The following is a 24,446-nucleotide window of genomic DNA, read 5'->3' on the forward strand; positions in this document are numbered from 1 at the left end:
CCCACAACAAAGGGCTTCACAACAGGGCAAGCAGATCCCTCTAAATTACTATAATTTCCCCTTGTCTAAGCACAGCCTTGAGCAAACGAATCTGCTGTTGCATCCCTCGCATTATCTCTCTGCCCACCGGCGTGTGGATTAGTGTTGCTGCAGCAACAGCACTTTTGTAAGATGGGAGAGCTGCTCCAGTTTGGGTGACTCAGGGCTCTGTCATGGGCTTGAAAGTGATTTGGCATCTGCCTCCACCCCTTTGTCTTGGCATCGCACACGGTTCGGCTCTGGCTTATTTTGCCAGCAAATGCTGGAAAGATGGGGGGGGCAGGGAGGAATGGGGCTTGGGAGCTGGAGTCTGCTTCTCTTCCTAACAAACACAGCCTGAATAAAGTTGCTGACAAGGGTGTGTGTCCAGGAACAGGGCTCCTTTATTGTCCCGTGTATCAGATATAAATGTTATGTTCAGTAATGCCTGGTCAAAGCAATGTCACTCTCAGTTTAGAAAACACAATCAAGTGATTTGCCATGGGAGAGAACCTATTCTGCAGGGACTGTGATAATATTATTCGCCCAGGAATTTACATAAATGCATATGATTTGCATATGCAAATGGAGGTTTCCAGGCTGTGACCGCAATAAACACAGCAAGATTTTCAGCCCTGAAAAATCTTTCCACTAAAGAGAGATGCTGAATTTCGTTTGCAGACTTGCTCGCTCCATACCAGCAAGTCCTGGCAGGACGATAGATTTGTTTATGCACCACGAGCAACCAAGGCCACTGCATTTGTCAGTGCTGCTGCCCCTTCCCCATCCCTTCTGCTGCCAGTGCTGCCTGCGAGGCATTCCCAGCAAAGCAATAACCCCCACTCAGATTCGTCTTCCTCTCCTGCCTCCTTCCCAAAGCTGGCACCGATGGAGGGAAACATTTCCTACCAGGAAGGAGGAGGTGATGGGACACACAATGCAGAAAGGAGCATCACAGAAATTGAGGGAAGGAAAGGAGACCTCCTCACCCAGGCCAGTGGGGATGCTGGTCAATCCCCGTTGGTCAGCCGAGCCCTCTCCACATGCCTCCAGGTTGGGGTGTTGTTTTGGAGACACCTTGGTGGCGGCTAACCTCAATAAATAGTTAGTGCCAACTGTCTGGAAATTACCCACTACGAGCGAGCAACTTTGGCACTGGAAAGCATCTGCCCAGTGCTCAGATGCTATGGGAATATCCAGTTGAACACTGTGGATGAGAATGACTACATCTACCCAGCCGTTCCATAGTTTGGGGTGTGATCTAAGGTGGACACCTTGGCTGTGTCTCTTTGGAGAGTCCTTTACTGTGCCCTAAGACCACAACTGAAGATAACAGGGGTGATTCTGCTCCTATAAACAGCCTGAGGTTACCCCAAGAAGGATGTGCCCTGACCTAGGAGGAGGCAGTGATTGCCGTGGTCTCACACTGAGCTCGGCTCTACCCATCCTGGGCAGCAGAGCTGAAACTAAGGCACCCAGTTCTGTCTCACCTGGATGAACTGGACCTTAAAGTGTTTTGTGTCAGATACAACATGGAAAAGCCAAATTGTATATTCTGGAAACCGGATCTGGAATTAGTCCTGTTGGTTTATTGTGGTGAAAAGTTATGTCTTTGCTATCCTCTTTCCATGGAGAGAGAAGTGGGACTCAGAGCTGGGGATGCTGGGCTCTAGAAAGATGTGAGACACAAACTGCCGTGAATATTGCAGAAAGTATTGAATTGTCTGACATGCTTAGTCTGCTCCAAAGGTCACTGTAGCCAGTATTCTGCATCCTTCACAAGCCATCTTAGCCGTGTAAGGGAAACACCATGGAAACACAAGGAAACACACAGAGACATAGAACACAAGGAACACATGGAACACAAGGAAAGCATAAAAGATGGCTTTACCCCATTTGTGCAGGTTCCAGCCATGGTGGGCTGTGGGATTTCCTGAGTTGAAGGCTATCTCTGGAATATTGTGCTTAAGCACCACCAGTGGAGTGATCCTCAGTAATTTTCTTCAAACCGCTTCTCACCCCATGGTGTATATATATATGTATATAGATACAACCTCCACAGTCCTTACTGTGAAAATGTTCCACAATTTAATTACACACTTTTCTCTCTTAATTTTAAACTCAAGGGCAAATAATTTCACCTGGAAGCAGCAATAAGCCTATGAACCAATTAATCAGGAGACAGTTTGTGCAGTAGCCCTTTGACCAGTCCAGACAGGACAAGATGTGAAAAACCTGATCTACACTCTCCAAATGAAAAAGAGGCTTTGGCGAAGCATTTTTAGCCATTTCAAAAGTGCCTGGTGCTGAAGCACAGCTGCTCTTGGCACCTCAGTTGCTGGGCTGGATGTTCAATGGGAGGGTCCCCACTGCATCTGGCACTACATGGAGTTGGTGGGTTGCACTGATCATGGGTTTGAAAGCCTGATGACCCAGGAATCCTGGAAGCCATCATGGACTGTCAAGAAGGCAGAAATGTGGAGCATCAGCTGGGGAGGTGACTCATGCTGCAGAGGTCCCACTGTCTGATAAATTAACTGAAAAGCTGGGGAAAGAAGGAGGAAGTGGGGGACGTTTGGAGTTATGGAATTTGTCTTCCCAATTAAGCACAATGACTGCTTTCCTGGAAATGGCTGAACATCTGCCTGGCAATGGGAAGTACTGAATGAATTCATTATTTTGCTTTGCCCATGCATGCAGCTTCTGCTTTATCTATGAAACTTTCTCTCAACCCATGAGTTTTTGTAGTTTTACTCTTCCAATTCTCTCCCCATCCCATCATCAGGGAGCGAGCAGCTCCGCGGTGCTTAGCTGCCTAAGGTTAACCCACAACAGGTTCTTACATCCTGAGAAATAAACATCTTTTCCTAGCCACACTCTTATCATCATTCATTATCTGCAAGATCTGTATTGTATTCACTCATAATTGTCTTTCTCCAAGATGCATATCTAAATACTGTATCCTTGTATGAAGGCCCTTCTAGTTCCTTGTTGCTGTTGGCTTTTTTGTGTACTTTTTTCATTTTATCACAATTTTGGGAAACACAATGATCAGATTGCAAACAGACCCCAGGACGCAATAGTAAAATAAACAATGGCATGCTGATATTTTCCATTTTGAGAACAAATCGAACAACAGCTCCTAACAGACCTTTTCTATCACCTTTCAACCAACATGGTCCCAAAAATCTGGACAAGGGAGAGATCAGCCGTGTGCAAAGCTTGTACAATTGTACAATTGCACATGTTGGTTACTGAGCACTGACCCACCAACTGCAAAGAACCGTTCATAATAATGTCTGTTTCCAAGGTGGTTGTAATAGAAAGTCTAACCTGTATCAAAGCTGTGAAGATTTGGGATTGTTTTCCCAATTTGCAGTGAATCTGCCTTTTTATTATCCGTTGAGTGTCATCCATTCCTGTCTTCTCTGGTCAGCTTTGTGTTGGGCCATCCTGAGCAATGTGTTACGTTTGCAAACCTCATCACATCACTGTTCCCCCACTACAGTCCTTTTCAATATGTTGGACAGTGTGTGTCCTTGCAAAACTCTATTGCCAGCTCCTTGCCAATGTAAAAAATTACCTTTTTCATATCTTTTAACCAATAATCTGATTTGGAGTTATGTGAAATATCCTCTCCTCCTAGAGGTAGAGAAGAATCAACATGAAAAACTATACCCTTTCTTGGGGAACTGGGTGGAGGGATGGGGACCTTTTATTAGGTGATATAATGTGTAAGGCCATACAGAACGGGCTGTTGACTTATTACTGAAGATTCATTCACTGGAGCCTCATATGACTCAAGAAACAAAGGCTGAAAACACCACCCCCAAGCAAACATTATTTGAACATCTACATCCTTTCCTACAGAAAAGTTTTCTAATGTAAGTCATTACAGTACTCAAAGGAGATTTTCTACACCACGTTGTTAATTTTTCATGGGTTACCAGCGAGCCTCGAATTCACAATATTCAAAACCACAGCAGAAAGTTGTTTTTCCAGTTTGTGTATGGTTTCCACCCGTGCAGAAAAAACAATGCACATTTAATAACCAAGGTCTCAAGGCTCAAAGTAAAACTCGAGTATTTTCTTCAGCAAACCCACGGACAAGCCTCCCCAGCTGTCACCAAGCCATGATGCACAGTGCCTGGGTTACAAGTCTGCTGGGCTGAATGGAGCAAGAGAGAAACACAACTAAACCTCAGGCAGGACTGGACACCAAGGATTCAAGACTTGTAGACCATTAAGACCATGGATACTGTATTGATAATTTTGTTATGAATGTAACTACAATCCGTTGAGCTCAGCCTCTAGGGTGGGACTAAACAAAGCCATTATTGCAGTCTAGGCAAGTGGATTAGCACTAGTATTGTGGTGGGAGACACCACCATGGCCATGCTCTGGAAACAGCTGTGTTAGAGTAACATCGTTTCTGAACACTTGGGAAGACTCATCTGTGTCCCCTGGGTATAAAAGGCTGATTTTAAAAGAACTTAAAGAATTAGACCACTTAGTGTGCAGGTGATAGCGCTATCACCAGGGTGTCTCCCTATAGTCTGGCTCTTCCTAATTCTCCCTGCACTGCCTTTGTGCAAACTCTCATTTATCTGATCAAGGGTTGAATAAGGGTTGCCCCCAAGGTATGAGGCCACTGTTCATGATAAGACTGTGGAGACTGCAGACACGGCCCCAGCAGACATGGGGTGAGACTCCTTCAGGTGTTTTGGTAGAACTTAAGTCTCCAAAACCATGATCCTGAACATTGCACCACTGTTGCCTTAGTTAGAGGCAAAGGCTCCCAGACTCTTTCAGCTTTCTCACTTAACCAAACAGAAGCAACAGGCTTTGCCACACAAACACCACAAATGAGGTCTTAATTTCTGGAGATCTCATTTTTAGGAGATTTGCAGGGAAAAATGAGCAAACTGAAATGAAAAGTGAAAATAAACTGATGACCATAACTTGGTGTACCACATGAGCTACTTGTAAAAAATAAATCAGATGAATTTCATTAAAAACTTATTAAAGGTGATTCGGTTGTTACCAGGGATAATTAGGCCAGAGGAAGTACAATCAGTTAGAATTTAAAAATACAATTGAAAATACTTTGCAGCACAAAAACGAAAGAAAAACAGAACTACTGAAAGCACCAGCGATCATGGGAAGCACATATTGGGAAATCAGGTGAAAACCAGATCAGCGATGAGGAAACTGCACAGCTGGAGCATGGAGTTTCTGTGCTATTGGCTGAAATCTGGGTTGGAGGCTGAAATGGTAAGTCCTACAAGAAAATGAGTAATTTTGTGGGTTTGCAGTCTGGACCCAGCGGTGTTGTACATGCAGATGATGGGATTAATCTGATGGACTGCAGACATTTCAGCTGAGACCATTGTCCTGATCTGCCACTATAGTTCAAGGGGGAAAAGAGGCACTTATTTTAGACTTCTGCAGGTAAAACCTGTCCTGAAAATGTGCTGTTGTCAGTAAGGTAACTATCCAAGATGGAGCGACCTGTTGGGCAGACATCTCCAGGGGGAGGAGAGGAACAGGGAGTAAAGAGTTGAGTGGCACTTGTTAGGGCTGAACTGGAGCTGCGAAAAGCCCCCGGGACAGTTTTCAGGGATCACTGTGAATTTCTTATTTATAACTCTTCACAATTGCCAGAAAGAAACTGCAGGAAAACTGGATGACTATGAGACAGAAATGGGGCCAAAACAAAAAAATCAAGAGTTTGTCAGCTATCACTAACTCCTTCAGTTTTAAACTCTATTTGCTGAAAAGGTGGAGGAAGAGCTCCAGTATCTGAGCAAATGCGATGTTGAGTGGTTCAAAGAAAGTGTTTCTCATTCAAAAATTAAAGGTGTAAGTACTGGGAAAGGTGCCAGTTAGACTTGATCAGATTTGTATGATTAATTAAAACCAGGCAGGTTCAGAGAACTGTGAAAAAGACAAATTAGCAAATCAGCAGATCAGGAACCCCATCTCTAGAAAAGGAATTAGAAAGAGTTTGGCTCCATTATCATGCCAAATTTGCTCACCAAAGCATCGTTCTTTCACGTTTTCAAACATGGCAAGGTGACTACACTAACAGTCCTGGTAAATAGTCCAGGGTAAATAGTAAGAAACACAGTGCTCCTGGGCTGTGAGAGAGGGGACTTTTGAGACGTCTTGTCCTAAGATTTCTCTCCAGGTGTTATAATAGGAAAAGCTGTAAATTCACATGCACAGACACTGTTAAAAAGGTACTGTTAACTATAACACAATATTTCTCAGCCTGTGCCCCATGGTTAGTCCTAAGATGTGGTTTTCACCATGTCACACTCCTGATACGGTCTTTACCCTGAAACTTCCACTAAACAAACTTAAATAATATCACCTGATACCCCTCTATATCAGAAGCTTTTCACTACATTCAGTATCATGACAATATTGCCTCCAAACTTGAGTGATATTAAAAGACTTCCATTTGTAGATACAAAATGAACCTCAGATCAGGTCAGCAAAAATAAGATTGTATCTGCCAACAGAAGGTTAAAATTAAACTTTGAGTATAAAGAATATGAGCTATAACTGTCTATATATGTGATAGGTAAATTACACAGCCAAGTTCCTAACACGCCCTTCCCATTTCAGATCCTTTAGGAAGATCACTGATCCACTGAGTGGCACTGGGCACTGAAGAAGAATGAGATTATGGATTTATTCAGGAGCTGGTCAGCATTAGATTTGTCTCATCCCAACAACAGCCTGTGGAAAACAGGTGTCTAGTCTGCAGTCATTGGGGGGGTCCATGTACCAACAGAAGAAAGGGACCAGCTGATTTCATTCTTCCCTAGATCAGACTTAAGACAGACTTTCCGCAGGTCTGCCTTATAGAGAGGTAGTGTATTTCCATCAGGTGCAGACGGTGCCTTGGTGAGGTGCATACAGCAGGATCCTACCCTTCCAGGAGACAAATCCCATTACAATTCTCTTGCCATAGATTATTATTTTGAGAAGTACCTTATGATCTTTCAGAACTATGCCAGCTTGGGCACGATTTCCATTACAAGTTCCATTTAGAGCCATTGCTCTCAGAAAACTGAGAGTAAGAGTGTGCTTAAAGAAGGAATGTCAGCCTACTGGATTTTTATTTCCATGTTTGACTGTATCTCTTGAGACAAGGTCCTGTCCATATAGACACAAATAAAATCTATGAATCTATTTTCAAAAATTCTTCAGTATGAGCTTCACAATGCTATAAAAATGATAATAGCTACTCAGAAGTATTCATTGGATGCACAAAGGCCTTGACTTTCAATCGAGGACTTTGGGTGTGTTCACATTGCTGAATGGCTGGACTCTGAATCCAGAATATTTTCTATTTTAATGCTAAAAAATATTCCATATTTGATATGCCATCACATTTTAAAACCAGCCAAACACCAGTCCACAGGAAGACAGTAACTAGCAACTGCTAAGATTCCTGCTAGATGTGCCTAGGATCTTTCACTCAGGTCTGGCAAAAATTTCAGAACAGGCTCAAGTTGAGCCAAATTGCCATAGATACTACTTTGGCTCAACACAACTCATGCAAATTGTATCTACAAGGCTGAGAGTGTCAGCAGTGAGACATACCTAAATAAATACCATTGCTAACCCAAGTGATGATGATTTTTGTATGATAAGCATACATTGATTTAGACAGCTTGCTTCTCATGGTGCAAGAGGGGTATTGCACTCCTCTTCACACTGAGATTTCTGTTGGCAGACGGACCAACAGCTTCTCTGAACAGTAGATGAGATGTATCTCTAGGTGACTGGCCTATCACTGGTAAGCCTTAGAAACTGAGATTTGTAGCACACATCAGATGAAGACATTTTTCAGTTGAATAACTGACAGAGATAATTGAAAGTGCTGTGCATTTTATCAGCATATTTTCAACACACAGCACAATTCTTTAATCTTTATTATTTCATATTTAAGGTTTGCTTTTTGGTTCTTTAAAATGGGCTACTTGGATATTTTCCTGCCTTTCCATACAGAATCCAGCCACTAGTTTAGGTTGAACTGTTTGAGTTGGCAGTGGAAAGGCCTGATGAGCATCACCAAGACCCTGTCACCAACATCAGGTGGAAGATAACCTTCTACCTCCTGGTTAACAGCCCTGGTGGGTATGTGGGCAGTGTTCACGGGGTCTCCAGGACATCAGGGCAAATCAAATGCCTTCAGAGCATCAACTAAATAACAGAAATATATTTTAAAAGTCAGAAGTGATTTAGTGATGTTAGAGTCATGTCCTCTGAGGGTTCAAGCTGGCCAGGTCCATGCTGGGCCTACAGGGAGGAAGGGCTGAAGGCTTTCTTGCAGCTCTCCTTGGTTCACACACCCAGGTGAGCAGTGACTGTGGTGCAGAAGCTGGAGAGCAACATAGCCAGGACAAATACAGTGAGAAAGCATTAGCTAAAGACCTGTCATGAACTCGCTGGAGTGACAATGGCTCATTTCTGGACACAGAAGATGTGTAGCGTATAGAGGAGTGACATGAGTGACCATTTGGTTTCTCTTTGGCACCTGTGTGTTGGGCTGTATGTTGCCATCTCTCACATGGATGAGAGTTCACAGAATCACAGGATGGTTTGGGTGGGAATGGACCTTCAAAGCTCCCCCAGTGCCACCTCTGCCATGAGCAGGGACATCTTCACCAGCTCAGGTTGCTCAGAGCCCGTCCAGCCTGGCCTGGGATGTCTCCAGGGATGGTTCGTCTACCACCTCTCTGGCCAACCTGGGCCAGGATCTCACCACCCTCAGGGACAACAATTCCTTCCTCATGGCCAGTCTGAATCTCCCTCCTTTACTTTCAAACCATCACCCCCTGTCCTCTCACAGCAGGCCCTGCTCAAAAGTCTGCCCGCAATAGTTGCTTAGTTGTGTTCAGGGTGCTAATGAATGTCCCACTGCCCATTAGACATACACTGTGGACTGAGTAATCCAAGACCTGTCTGATACTTTGCATCTTTGTAGCACTGCTGTTGGTCTCAGCAAAGGGTATTTCACAAAAATCATGGCTGAGAGGTTCCCTGGCCGTGTCTGGTCCAAGCACCTGCTCAGAGTAGGACACTCCCCAGCACCAGCCATGGTGGCCAGGACATTGTGGAGTCCTGAAAATGTCCAAGGAGGGACCCTCCTCACCTCCACAGGCATCCCACTCCAGACACCCTGCAGCAAGCAGTGTCCTCATGCAAGCACAAACATTTGGAGTCCCAGTCTGTGGCAACTGCCCTTTTCTATATTGTTAGGCACTACAGAGGAAATATTTGCTCTGTCATATTTGTAAGATCCCTTCAGGAATCCATAGGTTGCTGTTGAACAGCCCTCAGTCTCCTCTTGCCCAGACTAAATGAGCTCAGGTCTCACCATCTTTCCTGGTGAGCCATGTGCTCCAGGCCCATCTTGGAAACACCCACTGGCTGCTCTCATGTTTCTCTATGTCCTTCTTGAGATGAGGACGGGGGAGAGCCACTTCTCAACACCATATTACAAGTGCCCCAGATGCCAAGCAGAGGGTGACAGCTCCCCTCAGTCTGCTGAGCACGCTCCTCCCAGTGTAGCCCAGCATACAGTTCATTTTCTTTGGGCTGAGCACAACGCTGGGTTCATATTCCCCCTGGTAATCAGTGTCACTGCTTCCCCCTCTGCGTACACACGGCTGTGCTACTGGGGTACGAAGTGTCTACCTGACCACATCAAGATGTGCGTTTGCATACAGCTGGGGAAACAAGCCAGCATTCACCACGGCTGGTATGTGAATTTGCTTGTTGGTGGCCTCCAGCATCTCCAACACGCCACAGCCAGCCCTGGGCTAAGAGTACCAGGTGGCCAGAATCACAGCATCCCAGAATGTCAGGGGTTGGAAGGGCCCTGGAAAGCTCATCCAGTGCAATCCCCCCATGGAGCAGGAACACCCAGATGAGGTTACACAGGAAGGTGTCCAGGCGGGTTGGAATGTCTGCACAGAAGGAGACTCCACAACCCCCCTGGGCAGCCTGGGCCAGGTTCTGCCACCCTCACCAGGAACAAGTTTCTTCTCATCTCTAAGTGGAACCTCCTGTGTTCCAGTTTGCACCCATTGCCCCTTGTCCTGTCACTGGTTGTCACCAGAAGAGCCTGGCTCCATCCTCCTGACACTCCCCCTTTCCATATTGATCCCCAGGAATGAGTCCCCCCTCAGTGTCCTCTTGTCCAGCTCCAGAGCCCCAGCTCCCTCAGCCTTTCCTCACACGGGAGATGCTCCACTCCCTACAGCATCCTCTCTTATTTTGCAGTGCTCTTGCATGGGGTCCCTTAGGCAGGTGCTTCACTTTGTCAAATGCTGCTGTTAATGAAGGATTCAAATTAAAATCAATCAGTTTGCAAAAACCTGTTTAAAACTCATTGTGACCACTTACATTTACTTCTTAATTTAGTTACAGGAATGGTAACAGAGATTTCTGGCTTAATGGCAGAAGCACTTCTAAGTCTTTATGTGAGTTGAAGCCCTTCTCCTTATGTTCATCTGTCTCCAGGCTTGTGTTGGCCCTGCAGGACAGAGTGTATCCCTGGGGCTGGGACACTCCAGGAGATATGAGTGGTTAGTTTTCACAGAATCGTGGAATCATTCTGGTTGGAAGACTCACTCAAGATTATTGAGTCCAAACATAACCCAACTCTAGCACTAAACCATGTCCCTGAGAACCTTGTCTATACACCTTTTAAACCCCTCCAGGGATGGTGACTCCACCACTTCCCCAGGCAGCCTGTTTCAGTGCTTCACAACCCCTTCAGTGAAGAATTTTTTCCTAATATCCAATCTGAGCCTCCCCTGGTGCAACTTGAGGCCATTTCCTCTTGTCCTATCACTTGCTACTTGGGAGAAGAGACCAACACTGTTCATGCTACAACCTCCTTTCAGGCAGTTGTAGACAGTGATAAGATCTCCCTTCAGCCTCTTTTTCTCAAGGCCAAACAGCCCCAGTTCCTTCAACCTCAATCGAAGGAATGAAGCTTCTTGATATTTAGGGAGATGTGTAGATTTCTTACTGCTCTTTACTGTTGTGTTCTAGTAGCATTTTGAAGCTGTCACTGATCTCAGGACTCCCCTGCACCACACTCTGCCATGCAGGGGAGAGGGAAAACCAACCAAAGATGCTTCCTGGCCAGACTGACACTCTGCCAAAAGCCGGGCACGTTGAGGTTCACCGGGCTGTACATTCTCAGAAGCTCCCTTGGCAATGACTGGGGCTGCCCACGTGTGTCTGCTGTATGGGACAGACAATGAATCTGAATTTCAGGTTGACCGTGGAAAGCTCTTGCTTTCATGGCATGGACTAGCCATCCCATCCAATTTTAGGTTGACTGTGGAAAGCTCTTGCTTTCATGGCATGGACTAGCCATCCCATCCCAATTTCAGGGTGACCATGGAAAGCTCTTGCTTTCATGGCATGGACTACCCATCCTATCCCAATTTCAGGTTGACTGTGGAAAGCTCTTGCTTTCATGACATGGACTAGCCATCCCATTTGGCAAGGTGGGCATATGGATGCCCACAGACCATGCCTGGCTGTGGAGAACGCTGAAGACAGCCTTTGAAACCACAAGATCCTGAATGCTTGCAGCTATTTGGTTATTGATAGCTGTTTCCATGAGCAGTCACACGTCACCCCAGCATCTCTCCTCACCACCTCTGCCATCACTGCGTCCCCAGGCGGCTTCACCCGCCGCTTCGGCAGGCAGAGCATTGTCACGTCTGGGGCAGCAGGCTGTGACACCCTCCAGCGGCGCCAGCGGAAGGTGACGCCCGGTCTATGCGTCAGCTCTCCCAGTTCAGAGCTTCACGTGCCAGCGCAGGCTGCTGGTGGAGCAGCTTTGGCTTCGTGTGCCAGAGCAGCTTCCAGAGCAGCACCTCTGGGCTTGCAGGGCAACTGCTGTTGGCTCTGCCACTGACAAACCCCGTCATTAACTTAGTCATCTTTCTCCAGAACTGGCTACATTTTAAGCTGTAGGAAATCTCTACGTGGGATTGTTTTCTTCCTTTGTAGCGATACAGCAGCTGGATTTGCATCAGGAAATCCACTCTCATAGTCTGATGCCTCACTGCCATTTTATTCCTTTTGAATAAAGCTTTAAGGGGCACATGCCTATGAAAAAACAAGGGCTACAGGATATAAATGTTTTCAACCTCCAGAAAATGAAAAATAAAGACTGCCAAGAGAATCAAGTGTCCCATTCATCCCAGCAAGGTGAGGCACTGAAAGCCAAAGAAGATGAGTTACATGTCAACTCAGACTACATCTACATGCAAATGGTTTTCACATACAGGTTTTTCCTAATGAGGAAGTTGCTGTGAGACCAGTGAGAACATGTTTTTAAGTTTCTCTCTGCCTCTTGCTAGGGGCCCAAGGCCACTGGGATCCTCAGTCAGCTGCCAAAGCCTCCAGCTTCCCCTGAAAACATTTCTGAGGGATAGAAGTAAAATTTAATAATATATGATGGACAAAGCCATTCTTCCAGTTGCCAAATTGTCTGCTTAGATGCCAATGAATGCTGGATGGGAAGATGCACTTGGTGAGAGTCACAGTTATGGGCAGTGACCTGTTAATACTATGTCTTGAGGAATCATGAGAGAAGTGGGGCTGAATTTTTTAGTCCCTGTTTACACTAAGGACTCCAAATCTGTCTCCTTTCTCCAGGCTAGTGACACACCAGAGGTCTTCAAGACTTCTTGGTGAATTACACTTATGGAAGAAGAAAGCATTTGGTGTTTCTTCTCAGTTCATGGGTGGAGTAGTCTCCCTGATTGTCTTCTTCAGCCCCTGCACATGTATTATCATCCTGGGAGTGGTTTCAAGCTGTTTCCCGGGCCACAATATCTCTGTTGGCCTGCCCTGACACAGCTCTGGCCATGAGCTAGATTTTCATCTAAATTTAGGATGTTACCAGAAAGCTCTGGGCCCATCCATCAGTCTGTCTATATGCTGCTTTGAGCAGTCTTTCACACCTTGTTTCCCCCCAACCCCATGACTCAGATGTGTTCTGTTGTCCATTCTGTCATTAGGGTATTTGGGATTAAAAAAATGACTGCGGGTGTGATTGGTGTCATCACCATCCCCTCTGCCTGGCACTGAAAAGGGTTGTTGGCATGACCCATGACTGCTGCCTACTTGGCTTCCACACACACCATCCCTGAAGGGTCAGGAGGAGCAGCAGTCCTGGTCTCCATGGCCTCACCACATCTCTCCATCCCTTCCTCCTCTGACGCTCTTTCAGCCGTAGTAACCCAGAAAACATAAGTGCTGGACACAGATGTGAGGAAGCTTTTGTTGGCTTCAGCTGCTCTTGCCAGCACTCTCACAGGCAGCATTTAGATGACCTTTTCCCATCTGTGCCCTGTTTGTTCCTTTTCATTGCTGTAATAAGACAGAAGCATGTGAAGAAGGGCTGCACCTATGGCAAAACACCAGCCCTGCTCACTGAAGGTTACATCTGCAGTCTGTGCCACCCCTGGACCACGCTCAGGCATTGCCTGGGAAGATGCTGGTTGTTCAGGGACAGGATGATGCCAAGGACCTGCCAGCAACCAAACAGGCTGGACTGCAACCCCCTGTCTTGGCTTTGCAGCACAGTGGTTCCACTTTCCCGCTGCCACCAGCGAGCCTGGATGCTGCAGAGCTGTGTTTGCACCCTTTAATCTGTCCCTTTGCAGGTGTCAGTCCAGACTGTTCCCCATGCCAAGAGCTGGTAGCTTGAGACTCACTGTCAGATATATAACATTTCACCACTGAGGCCAAGGTCAGGATCCACCCTCCAACATGACAGCGTGCAAGCTGGAGGGTTACTGTCACATTATGCTCTCTCCAGGTAACATAACCGGATGGCCAGCGTCCTTCCCTGGTGCCTCAATAAAAATACACCTCAGTGCAAACCCTGAGCAGCTTCATCTTTTTGCTTTTATTCCTTGCACTGCACTGTCATCGATGTTGTGCTTGCAACTATTGTCTGACTGCACTGTGGGGTGGCTGGATTATTCCAGCCAACCCTAAACCCATTTACAAAGTGCTGAGACCCTGTTTTCGTTGCACTTCTTTCCCTTCTGTGCATTCAGACACTTTCCACTACAGGAATAACCCTTTTTCCCATTTATGCCCCAAAGCAGAAATGGTCTGTTTTGATTTTGCTGACAAATTATTCCCTATACCCTAGAAAAACACTCAGGATGGTTGCACCAGCAGGACCAAGCACTATCTGTCAGCAGCCTTGGGATCCTGCAAGATAAGTATTCTTCCTGAAGGTCTCATGTTTAGGAGAAATGGGTTTAACTAAGGGTAAAGAAGCACTGATTGATCTCAGGTCCAGCCTGGCCTGGAGAAGTGCAGGAACCCAGCACAGGGCCCTGGGCTGATGCTGTGCCCCACATTTGCTTCCCTCCCTCTGTTCCAGAGCGTGTTTAACCCTGGAAGTGGGACTCATCCCCTAAACTCTGCCTGAAGATCAGAGAATCAGGAAGACAACCAGAAGAGGATGTTTTTTTCTTAAGAGTATGGATCACATCATACCAGAGCACATGGTAGGCAAGACCTCAGCTCCACAGAGCAGATATTCAAGGCCTTCAGCAGGATAGAAAGAGCTATTTGATTTTGTGTGCTATGGGAAGCGTTGTCTGCCTGAGCTGTCGGGGAGCCCTGGCCCAGGTATTTCTGCCCTTCTGGTCCCTCGGCCTTCAAGAAGCCCCTAACACCCCTGACATTTCTGATGTCTACTTGGGGCATCTTGTCACATCCCTTCAGCGTGACAGAGACTCTCTGGAATTTTGGTATTGACAGAATCTCCAAAAAATACACAAGGCACGGATCTACTGAATGAAATTCTGCGAATAGCTTGTTCAGCTCCCTCCTTCCTCATGGATGCTGCTTGCTGTGCCCCTGCTATTTGCATCTGACTTATCCTCTGTATTGTTCATTTTGGGCGAACTTGAAGGGATTTTGGACAAGGCAAGGACATGGGCCAGACACTTGTTTCAGCATCTTCTCCTGAAAACAGGGAGGGACATTTTGCCCACAGGGACATTTTCGCTTCACGGACCTTTTTTGTCAAGATTTTGGTTCCTCACACCGAGAGTTGAAACCTTCCTTGATTCAGGCATTAAATCCTGATTTATATCAAAGCCTGAGGCAGGTCAGGAGCTGGTGAGACCCTGGGAGAGCTGATGTCACCACCGGGTACCGTTGCCCCATGCAGATCCTTGTCTTTAGATCCTGACCTGTTCCACAACCCACCCCCATTCAGACCCGCTGGTGCCCAGATGAAGAAGAAAAGGGACGTAAGGAATCAAAGTGACACTGTCTATATTTCGGTTGGCTCAGCTGCCCCAGGCGTGGATGCTGAAGTTACGCAGCCACGCTCAGGGCGAGGAAATAATCTAATTCTTTGGGAAAACATGCTGTGATTTAGCCATTTCATGAACCTGGGTAGCTTTTAAATGCTTCCTGAGCGTGGACTTCTCATTGTGTTCGCAATCTTTCTCTACTGGAACGGCACATTTTCATTCTCAAAGTCCACGGTAATAAGTGAATTATTAAAGAAAATGCTGCTTCTCCCTTCTGATTTCTAAATATTCGCAGACATGGCAGTCCATTTCCAAGTTCACTCCCACCTTTCCATCTCCATGTTGGCACTGAAAGAATCTAATTCAATAATAAAAAAACCCAGACTTTTCTGGAAAGGTGAAAATAACCCAAGAATCTCAGTAGCACCCAATTCCAGCATCTCCCTCTTTGCCCTACGGATCATGAAGCTACACAGCCCCTACCTGGCACATACAGAAACTTAACAAGACAGATTCCAGCGAGAAATCCTACATGATAAACACACAAATTAACTGAAATATTCTGTTATGCAACTCGCTGTCTGCTGCTTTTAAATGACACAAAATGTTTTCTTCTGTATTTTTTATTCTAAAGTGCTTCTAGTTGTATTTTGTTAATGTAGTTGTTTATGTAGTGTTATATTTATTTTTAAAATAAGAAACTCAGGTTTCTTATCAACCACATTATAGGATGCAACCAATTCTTTTAAAAATTATTTTTATTGTTGGTGCAAGGATTCAAGTGACATTTCCGTAATTAAAAACAACAAAATCCATGATTTGAGGAATTTTACCAATGCATATTTTCTCAGGTGCCATTTGCGTTCTCAGCTTATTTGCCAGACTAAATTCACAAGACAGAATGCAACAAAAGAAGAGAAAGAAGTCCAAAAACTGCAGCAGCCAAAAATAAAATAGAATTAAATGTTTTCTTTAAAGGATCGATCACAGTTTAGTGGAAAGGAAGAAAATACCTGCTAGACAGCCATGCAACAGACAGAATTCCTATTGCACAAGGAAATAAATACGCATCCTTTCACATCGAAAACAAATGCCTATTGCTACACTGACGAAAATGGAGAAATTAAGAGTGGTGGGGAAGACTCCATTTGTGCAAAGGGAAGCCTAGACATTGCCCTTTAAAAATAATCCCCAAACTTGTCATTAATTACCAGCCAAATCTGAAGAAATTATGCTAAGAATCGAACATTCGGTCGTGGCCAGCTCAGCAGGGCGAAGGGTGAAAAGGAAGAGACACGCATACACACAAATCCCATAGCTAATAATTAATTAATTCATTAATCAATCATAGAAAGAGGGAAGGGGGGGGAAGAAATCTTACCACCAAATTGGGTAACCGGCTAAGACCTTTGTGCCATTGAAGAGAAAAGATAAAATTAGTCCAAGCAGGTGGTAATCCATTAGTCCAAGGGGAAAATCTCAGCGAAGTTTGCAGAAAAACATTAAGTGCGAAAAATGAAGAATCCCCCTCCTTACAGAAAAAACAACAACAACAAAAAAAAAAACAACAAAAAAAAAGAGTTAAACAAAGTCCCTCGTAGTGCGGGTGACTTTCTGGCTTGTCAGAAACACACCTCTCCAAGCCTTTTCCCTGTAGATCATCCAAAAGCGTCTATTAAAAAGTGCAGGGCTTGGGGATGTCAGCAGGCAGCCAATCAGACCGCATGGCCCAAGGTGAGGGATGAGTCTCAGCTCAGGGCTGTCAATCACGCTCTCCTCCCCCTCCACCCCACAACTTTGTTCCTAACCCTCGCTAACACAGACCAACCCTCTTTGCAGGAGACTTCGCTGGGGCAGTGAGATTTTTGGAGTTTCGTGGTTTTTCTTTTTTTTATACATCTATATTTATATTTTTTTTTTTTTAAATTTCACTTAGAAACCCAGGATGCACAGACCGTGTTCTGGCTTGGCATGCCAAGACTTTGCAAGGTAAGGACGAAGGGTGAATGCGATTGCGCTTAATCTCACGGTGGGGGTGAGATAGGCAACTTATTCTTTGGATGGAAAGGGAGGTGAACATTAACCCTTGCTGGAGACGGAGATAATGGGAGCACCAAAGAGGCAGAATAACCCTCTGAAAGTGCTGATGTGAGCCATGTGGGCAAAGCCGGTTATAAACTTGAAATGAAATCTGCACTGCCCAGGTTTTTGAAAGCGTGTGGGTGGGATGGATGGATGGATGGATGGATGGATGGATGGATGGATGGATGGATGGGGGAAACAGTGGCAGCTGGGTTTTCTATTGAGGAAAGAATGCCATGTCATGGTGAGAGTGGAGCAGGCAGATGGGAAGGTGTCCTGTTAATTAATTTCTTGTGAAGTACATCTTTGGGTGCCAAAAGATGAAAATATTATAAAAAACCCACAATAATAATAATAATAAATAAATAAATTAATAATAATAATAATAATAATAATAATAATAATAATAATAATAATAATAATAATAATAAAATCAAAAGCATTGTCACTTTATAGAGGCTGCATATTGCAAATAGACCCAACAAAGATTTTCCCTGAAAATCCTTGTTACTGCACAGAGATGCTGTTTTTGCAGGAGCTGTTGTGCCAGAGTAGCAGACCCGGTGGATGACTCCACAGAACAGGACAAAGAGAAGTCCATAAAGGTGCTTTTGCTCGTGAAGCGCACTTGACAGTCCCGGCTCTGTTGCCTGCAGTGGAACTGCCCAGTTTGCAATCACTTGGAGATGAGGTGCTTTAGGAGTAGCCAGCAAATCTATTTATTGCAGATCAGTGGCTCTAACAGAGGCCCAAGTTCCCGTCTTGGGCAGCTTGGTGCATCTCTTGGTTTTGAAAGTTCTAGACCTTCTCCTGATACTAAAGCCCTGGGTACAAACACATTCCTTGTTGCTGTTTAATTATTGGCATGCCTCACGCCTCCATCTTTCTGGATTCCCAGTTCTTATAGATTTTAGTGTATTTGGATACTCAGTGCAGAGCTGTTTTCATAAATGGTAGTTGGTTTCCTGGCCATCATGCCTCCAAGAGATGACATCTCCCCGCTGGTCCCTCTGCACCTCTTCATGAGTCTCTGCTTCTGCTGCAAGGACTATGAACCCAGGCTTCTCCAGGCTTAGTGCAATGGGTTTCCCAGCTACCTGTGACCCATCATAGATGTTAAACGTGGCTTGTTCTTCTGGTGTGATCTCAAATCCCAAGAGGTATATTTGGTGTAGTCTACCCTGGCAAATCACTTACCTGACACCCAGCTATGTTTTATTGAAACAATCACTTGCGTTCAAGAACGTGATGGTTTTCAAACGAGCATTTGGAGACAGACTTTATTTGTTCCACTAAGTCATGCTTTACCTGGGAATCTTCCCCAGATCTTGAACTCGTTGTCCATGTTTTTAGGTGTGAAGCACAGAACCTGGCATGGGCTTGGCCTGGCCAACTTGCACAGACCTGAAGGAATATTGCTCACAATTTAGGGTTAGTGTGGAACAGAAACTGTTCCAAATAGACTCTTAAGATGAGATCCACCCCTTCTGGAGGTTGAGTTTAGCAGGATGGATGAAGATGATCCTGTGTCCCTGTCTCTCTGGGTCCAGTGCCAGGGAATGATCACAGGCACTTTTAACTCACCGGTTAAAGTGATGGAATACGTGAGTTGCCACTAAAGAATCTATAAGTCTATCTAGCAAAAGCAGACTTTAAATTGCTACACAGACTTGTATCTCTATTGTTTAACTTTTTGGAGCTGCACAAACAGAATAAGAATTAAAAGCACTGAGCAAAAACATTTTCATCATTAACATGTTGAACTGTTAAAGAGGCAGCAAAGGAAGGACTGAAGATAGCTGAGGTGATAGTACAGTTGACTGGCATCCCATGGAAAAGGACAAAGAAGTCCCAACATCGCAGAAATCCTACTGAGGAGAGCTTTTGGATTCTGAATTGAATGACTGGTTGGACTGTGTGTGGACACTCAGACAGGCAACAGAGAAAAAGAATTTCTCCATCATCAAGGTCTTGGTGGTTGGGATGTTCCTGTACATCAGATGCTGAGCAGCATTACGAAGTGCTCTTTATACACTTCTGGATGCTAGGATTTATAAATCAAGCCAAAAACAAGCTACAAAATTCTGCTTCTGCAGACAACCAAGTGGGGGAAAGTGACCCAAGACCCAAACTCCAGAGATTTTATTTGCTGTTGTGCCTTGGGCAGAGATCTCAGTGTTTGTTGCCTCAGGAAGTGCTGCAGAGATGCTAAAGCACCCAACCCACACCCCAGTAACCTCCCAACATCATATTGATGTGGCCACAGACAAGTTGTGAAAGATGAGCAGCTTGTTGGTAAAGATTTGATCCCAAGCAGACTGAAATCGATGGCAAGCTCTCAATAGGCTGTGACAGGTGTCTGATGAAGCTTCACAATCCCCTGTCCTCCCACACCTTTTAACTTCTCCTACCCATTGCTCTCTTTATCTGCTCTGAACATCATGGTCTGTTTGTCCCAGCATCATGAGGAATTCTTGTTGTCCTAACTTTTGGGAAGAGGCGGTGACCTGAGTGTGTCTGCAGTTGCTTTGGCGTGGAGATCCTGTGGGATCCTGTGAGTGGAATCATACAATTATGGAGTCATAGAATGTCCTGAGCTGGATGGGCCCACAAGGATCATGGACTCCAACCCCTGTCCATGCACAGGACACCCCACAGGTCACCCCGTGTGTCTGAGGACGTTGTCCAGTCTCTTCTTGAACACTGTCAGGCTGGGGCTGTGACACCTCCCTGGGGAGCCTGTTCAGTGTCCAGCACCTCTGGGTCAAGAACCTTTTCCTCATGTCCCACTGACCCTCCCTGGCACATCTTCTGCCATTCCCTGGGTCTGTCACTGTCACAGAGCAGAGCTCAGCCTGCCCCTCCTGCTCCTGCTGAACCTGCAGCCCATGAGCTCTGCCCTCAGTCTGCTCTGCTCCAGCTGAACAAACCCAGGGACTTCAGCCGCTCATACGGCTTCCCCTCCAAACCTTCACCAGCTTCGTAGCCTCTTCCAGACATTGTCCAGCAGCTAAGTAGAAGATACTTGTTGTCTCCAACCCTGTTCATGTGTGGCTTGCAGTGACTCTTGGCTCTAAGTTTTTCCCACTGAAATGGGTAGAAAGATGACTAGAAAAACAACGTCAGGTTTCAGTTGTGTCTTCAGTTGTGTCAGCCTAGATCCCTGAAGCCCTAAAATGGCAGGCATATCTCACCCAGGAGCATGACCCGTCTCACGGGGATGAAGACTAGGTTGCCTATGAAGCGGACAGACTTACTTTTAGTCTTCTCTGTTGCAAAATGAAATTCGATGTGTACATGCTAAAATTATCCTGGGGATATTTCATGTTAGCCTGAACAAATATTTATAGTTTCTACAGCAAACATTAATTTTAAATGTAATTTCTAAGAGCAAATGACAGTTACCCAAAAGAGTGTGATTTCAAAATTTCACACATAGATACCTTCTTGTGCTGCTGACTGACAGTTTTATTTACTGAGGGTCTTTTCAATCACATTGGTCTGTCTAGTTTGGCAATATTGACTCTTATAGACTGCTTCAATATGCCCAGAAATGAAAAAAATGAGGAAACTAGAGGTTTGGCCGCTCAAGAAAAGTCTTGTTGCCTTGACAATGTCAGTATAAAGGTCCTTCTGTATTGTGCTAACACACAAACCACTGCAAACTCAACCACTGTAGGTGCCAAAGTGTCCGAAGGGATCCTTTGGTTTATTTTAAAGACACTGCAGCAAAGGAACGTTGTAGTTACACTGGAAACATGCCTCTCCTTCCCCTCGGTGCTCTAACTTCTGTCACTTTTATTTCTTTTAGCCTTTCTTCCTTTCTCCATCAGAATCCACCAGCAGGAAGAAATGGAGCGCCTGGGGAAGGTGATGGGACCATGGAGTCTCCTGGGTTTGTTCTCAGTGTGTTTCACTGATGAGTGTGAGCTGACCTGTCCTTGGTGGAATCACCCCGTGGTCAATGTGATGTCAAGAGAATGACTCAAACTGCACAGCAAAGGGTAATAGATGGATGACCCGGGATGACATGACAGAGAAGGTTGACATGACAGATGTCTGATTCAGTGTGTTGGGGAAGGCATGGAACGTACGTGACCTGTGGTCCGTTGATGCAGCACTAAGCAATGGTATCAGAGCACTTGATTTGCACGTTGACTCTGGTTCAGTGGTGGAGGGTGGCTTAGCTGTGTGCTAGATGTTAAACTGCATGTTTGGGAACTTCTAGGCATGGCCAGAAACAGAAACTGAGAAGGTGGGTTCCTCTAGACCATGGTCCTTTAGGGGGTTTCAAGTCTTAGCAGCAGCTGAGTTCGCTGTTTTGGAGACCTAAATTTTGGTCTTAGTATCTAAAGTGGAGGCAAAATAGCGAATTTCTTCTTTGATGGCTCTAGCCAACAGTCCTGGAGTAAACCATTACAAAAAAGTAATGTAAAGAGCTGAATAAATCCTTCCCAAAAGCATGAATGAGCTGTATGAGTCCCATCTTAAACTACCCAAAACCTGCATGTTGCTGAGAGTTGTGTTTGTTGCTAACGTACAGCTGGTAACACTAACATTTCTCTCTAAACTTACCTGTTCCATAGTTTTCTTGGCCAAATCTCCTGTCTCCTAGATCCTTATGTTCCCTCTGGCTCCAACAGACTGTCCTCCTCTGTGCTTTCTGGTTCTTTACATCTCAGTTTATGTTAACTGGGCACACCAAGGCATTCGTTATGGGGCAACAGCAATCTCATATTAACACCTGAGCTGTGTGACGTAAAGAAGGACCTCAATGAGTATTCCATGACCTCTGATCTTCTTTGGACAGGATTATTTCCAGGTATCTTCTTGACATGCTCGACCACCAATGATCAGGGTGGGTACGCTCCAGCACGTTGACATTGCACAGACAAGCCTGCATACCTCTCACTCCTGTTAGGTACCTCATGTCCATGTTTAGTCCAAAAACACCTATGTATTAAAGCTCGTGGCTGATGCGGGATGGAGGGAATGTGCCTCTCACGTTTCCCTGCCTGTATGTCCGGTGGAGCAGTTGATGTGTCAGGCTGGTAGGTTCCTACAGGAGAGGTGGCCACAGGGAAGAAGTATCCACTGTCATAGGAAAATAGATCTTCAGCTGTTCAGATGAGCACCATGATGTTGTTTTTACTTTATTTTTTTTTTTTAATTCTACTTTGCCGAAGACACAGCAATGAAGCAAAGTCAGGCTTTAGCAGGAGGTCTAATGGCTGTGGAGGGGATGGTAACAGAAAGCTCTGAGTTCAGCAAAACTCTTTAGCATTGTTTTTAGTGTTTTAGGAATAGCTCTATGGCTTTTTTTTTCCCCTGAAAATATCCTTACATCACTCTTTAAATATATATATTTTTTTTCAAAATATTCTAAGCTCACGGTTTAGAAATCCTGCACTCAGGATACTTTGTCTTCCAGTGATGACAGTAACTCCTTCGAAACAAATTTTTGCTGCAATATCCCAGAAGATCTTGTGGTTAAGGACTGAGACTTCTCATTTTACATTTTTGCAGCTCTGGTGGAGTAAGCTGCTGTAGTACCTGGTGTCATACCCAAACTCAGGAAACCTGAGTTGTGTTCTCAACTTTACCAATGACTCCTCATATGATTTGGTGGCTCAGGTTCCTTATCTGTCCCTGTATTTCTTGCTTGTAAAACATGGGAAATAATTGCTTCTATGTGTGTCCTGTTGTTTCCTTCAGGAGGGAAGTGTCTCTCCTTCTGTTTGTGCAGACCTGAGCTAGAACATCAAGGGACAGCTATGAATCACAGACCTAATAATCAAAACATTTCTTATTATTAACAACACCGCTACTACTGAACATATGAGCAGAACTGGAATTTCTGTCCTTGCATGTGAAGGGCAGAGTGAATGATAAATAGTGCCTCTCGTGGTTTAATTTTTCTTCTTTTTATGCATATATATCTTGTTCTATGGTCAGGGGGGTCACAGGAAATATGCGAAGTGAGATGCTGAGTGCTGGTTCCTCCACCATTGCCAGTAAGTCAGAAATTCTCTAAGGACACCTTGTCTCAGTGCCGGGTGCCACTGGACTGGAACTGTCACAGACTTTGAATAAAAACCTCTTTCTTTCACTGGAACCTGCTAAAATTCCTTTAGCACCTCACAGTTCAAACTCTGGTTAGATTTTCAGATCACACTCTCTTGCCATGGAGATGTTGAGAAAGTCACCTAATGATGCATTTTTGTTTAGTGACTATGACAACTTGGAACACGGAGCTAGCAATGAAGCCCATTTCAAACTTCAGTAAATAAAATGACATAAGTATTATGTTTGATTGGCACAGTTTTGCCTGAAATAGTGTCGTACCATGTTGCAGCAAGTGGGGACACTACTTCAGCAATAGACTTAAAAAGAGGCAGTACTTGTGATGAAGCTTTGAAGTCTTCACTGTTAACCTTCTATTCCTCTGTCCAAGTCATCCCTACTTGTCTTCTGAAGTAACGGGAGATCTGAGTCTGGTCGAATAGAGCGCCTGTTCCATCAGCCATCAGTTATCAGTGGGACAATTATTTCCAGACAACTTCTAGGGTTCCGTTCAGTCTTCACCTGAGCAGCTTTGTCAGGCTAACACCCAAAGAAAAAGGTCTCAGAAGGGTTTCTTGCACATTGATGCAATTTTTTTCATCATTATGAAGCGATAGATAAGGATTCAGGTGAAGTATGAGTAGAACGGCTGGGTATGTGTAAAGCCATTGTATGTGTATGTGGTCTACACACAGGTGAATGTGAGCAAGACTAGATGGTTGAGGGTGGTTAAGCATGTGTGGACCAGTGGTCATAGGTAGACAAGGCTTTGCTGGTGGGGAAGCAGCCTCAAGGCAAGTCCGAGACACTTCTGGGAAACAGGTCCATTAAAAAAGCACTGTACAGTGAGTGCACATTGTCTCTCTGAAGTTCTGTAGCACAGGGCAATTTTACACCTTGTGTTTGAGGCCAGCCTTGCTCTAAGGGAGAGGCAGAGATGCC

The 24,446-nt window shown here is 45.1% G+C and overlaps 1 protein-coding gene and 1 long non-coding RNA gene across 2 annotated transcripts in view; one reads left to right on the plus strand and one right to left on the minus strand.

Moving 5' to 3' along the window:
- Positions 1–17,018, minus strand: part of WNT3 (Wnt family member 3) — a 52,627-nt gene extending 35,609 nt beyond the window's left edge. The window contains exon 1 of the mRNA XM_021295409.2: positions 16,741–17,018. Within this exon, the coding sequence (XP_021151084.2) occupies positions 16,741–16,820 (80 nt within the window). The 5' untranslated portion in view covers positions 16,821–17,018. The remainder of the gene's footprint in view (positions 1–16,740) is intronic.
- Positions 17,019–17,150: 132 nt separating this feature from the next.
- On the plus strand, positions 17,151–23,556 carry LOC135576168 (uncharacterized). Its single transcript, XR_010467807.1, has 2 exons — positions 17,151–17,348; positions 17,977–23,556. It is a non-coding gene; the product is annotated as an uncharacterized LOC135576168 (long non-coding RNA).
- Positions 23,557–24,446: the final 890 nt, after the last annotated feature.

This window comes from Columba livia, chromosome 23 (assembly GCF_036013475.1).
Source record: "Columba livia isolate bColLiv1 breed racing homer chromosome 23, bColLiv1.pat.W.v2, whole genome shotgun sequence".
Lineage (NCBI taxonomy): Eukaryota > Metazoa > Chordata > Aves > Columbiformes > Columbidae > Columba > Columba livia.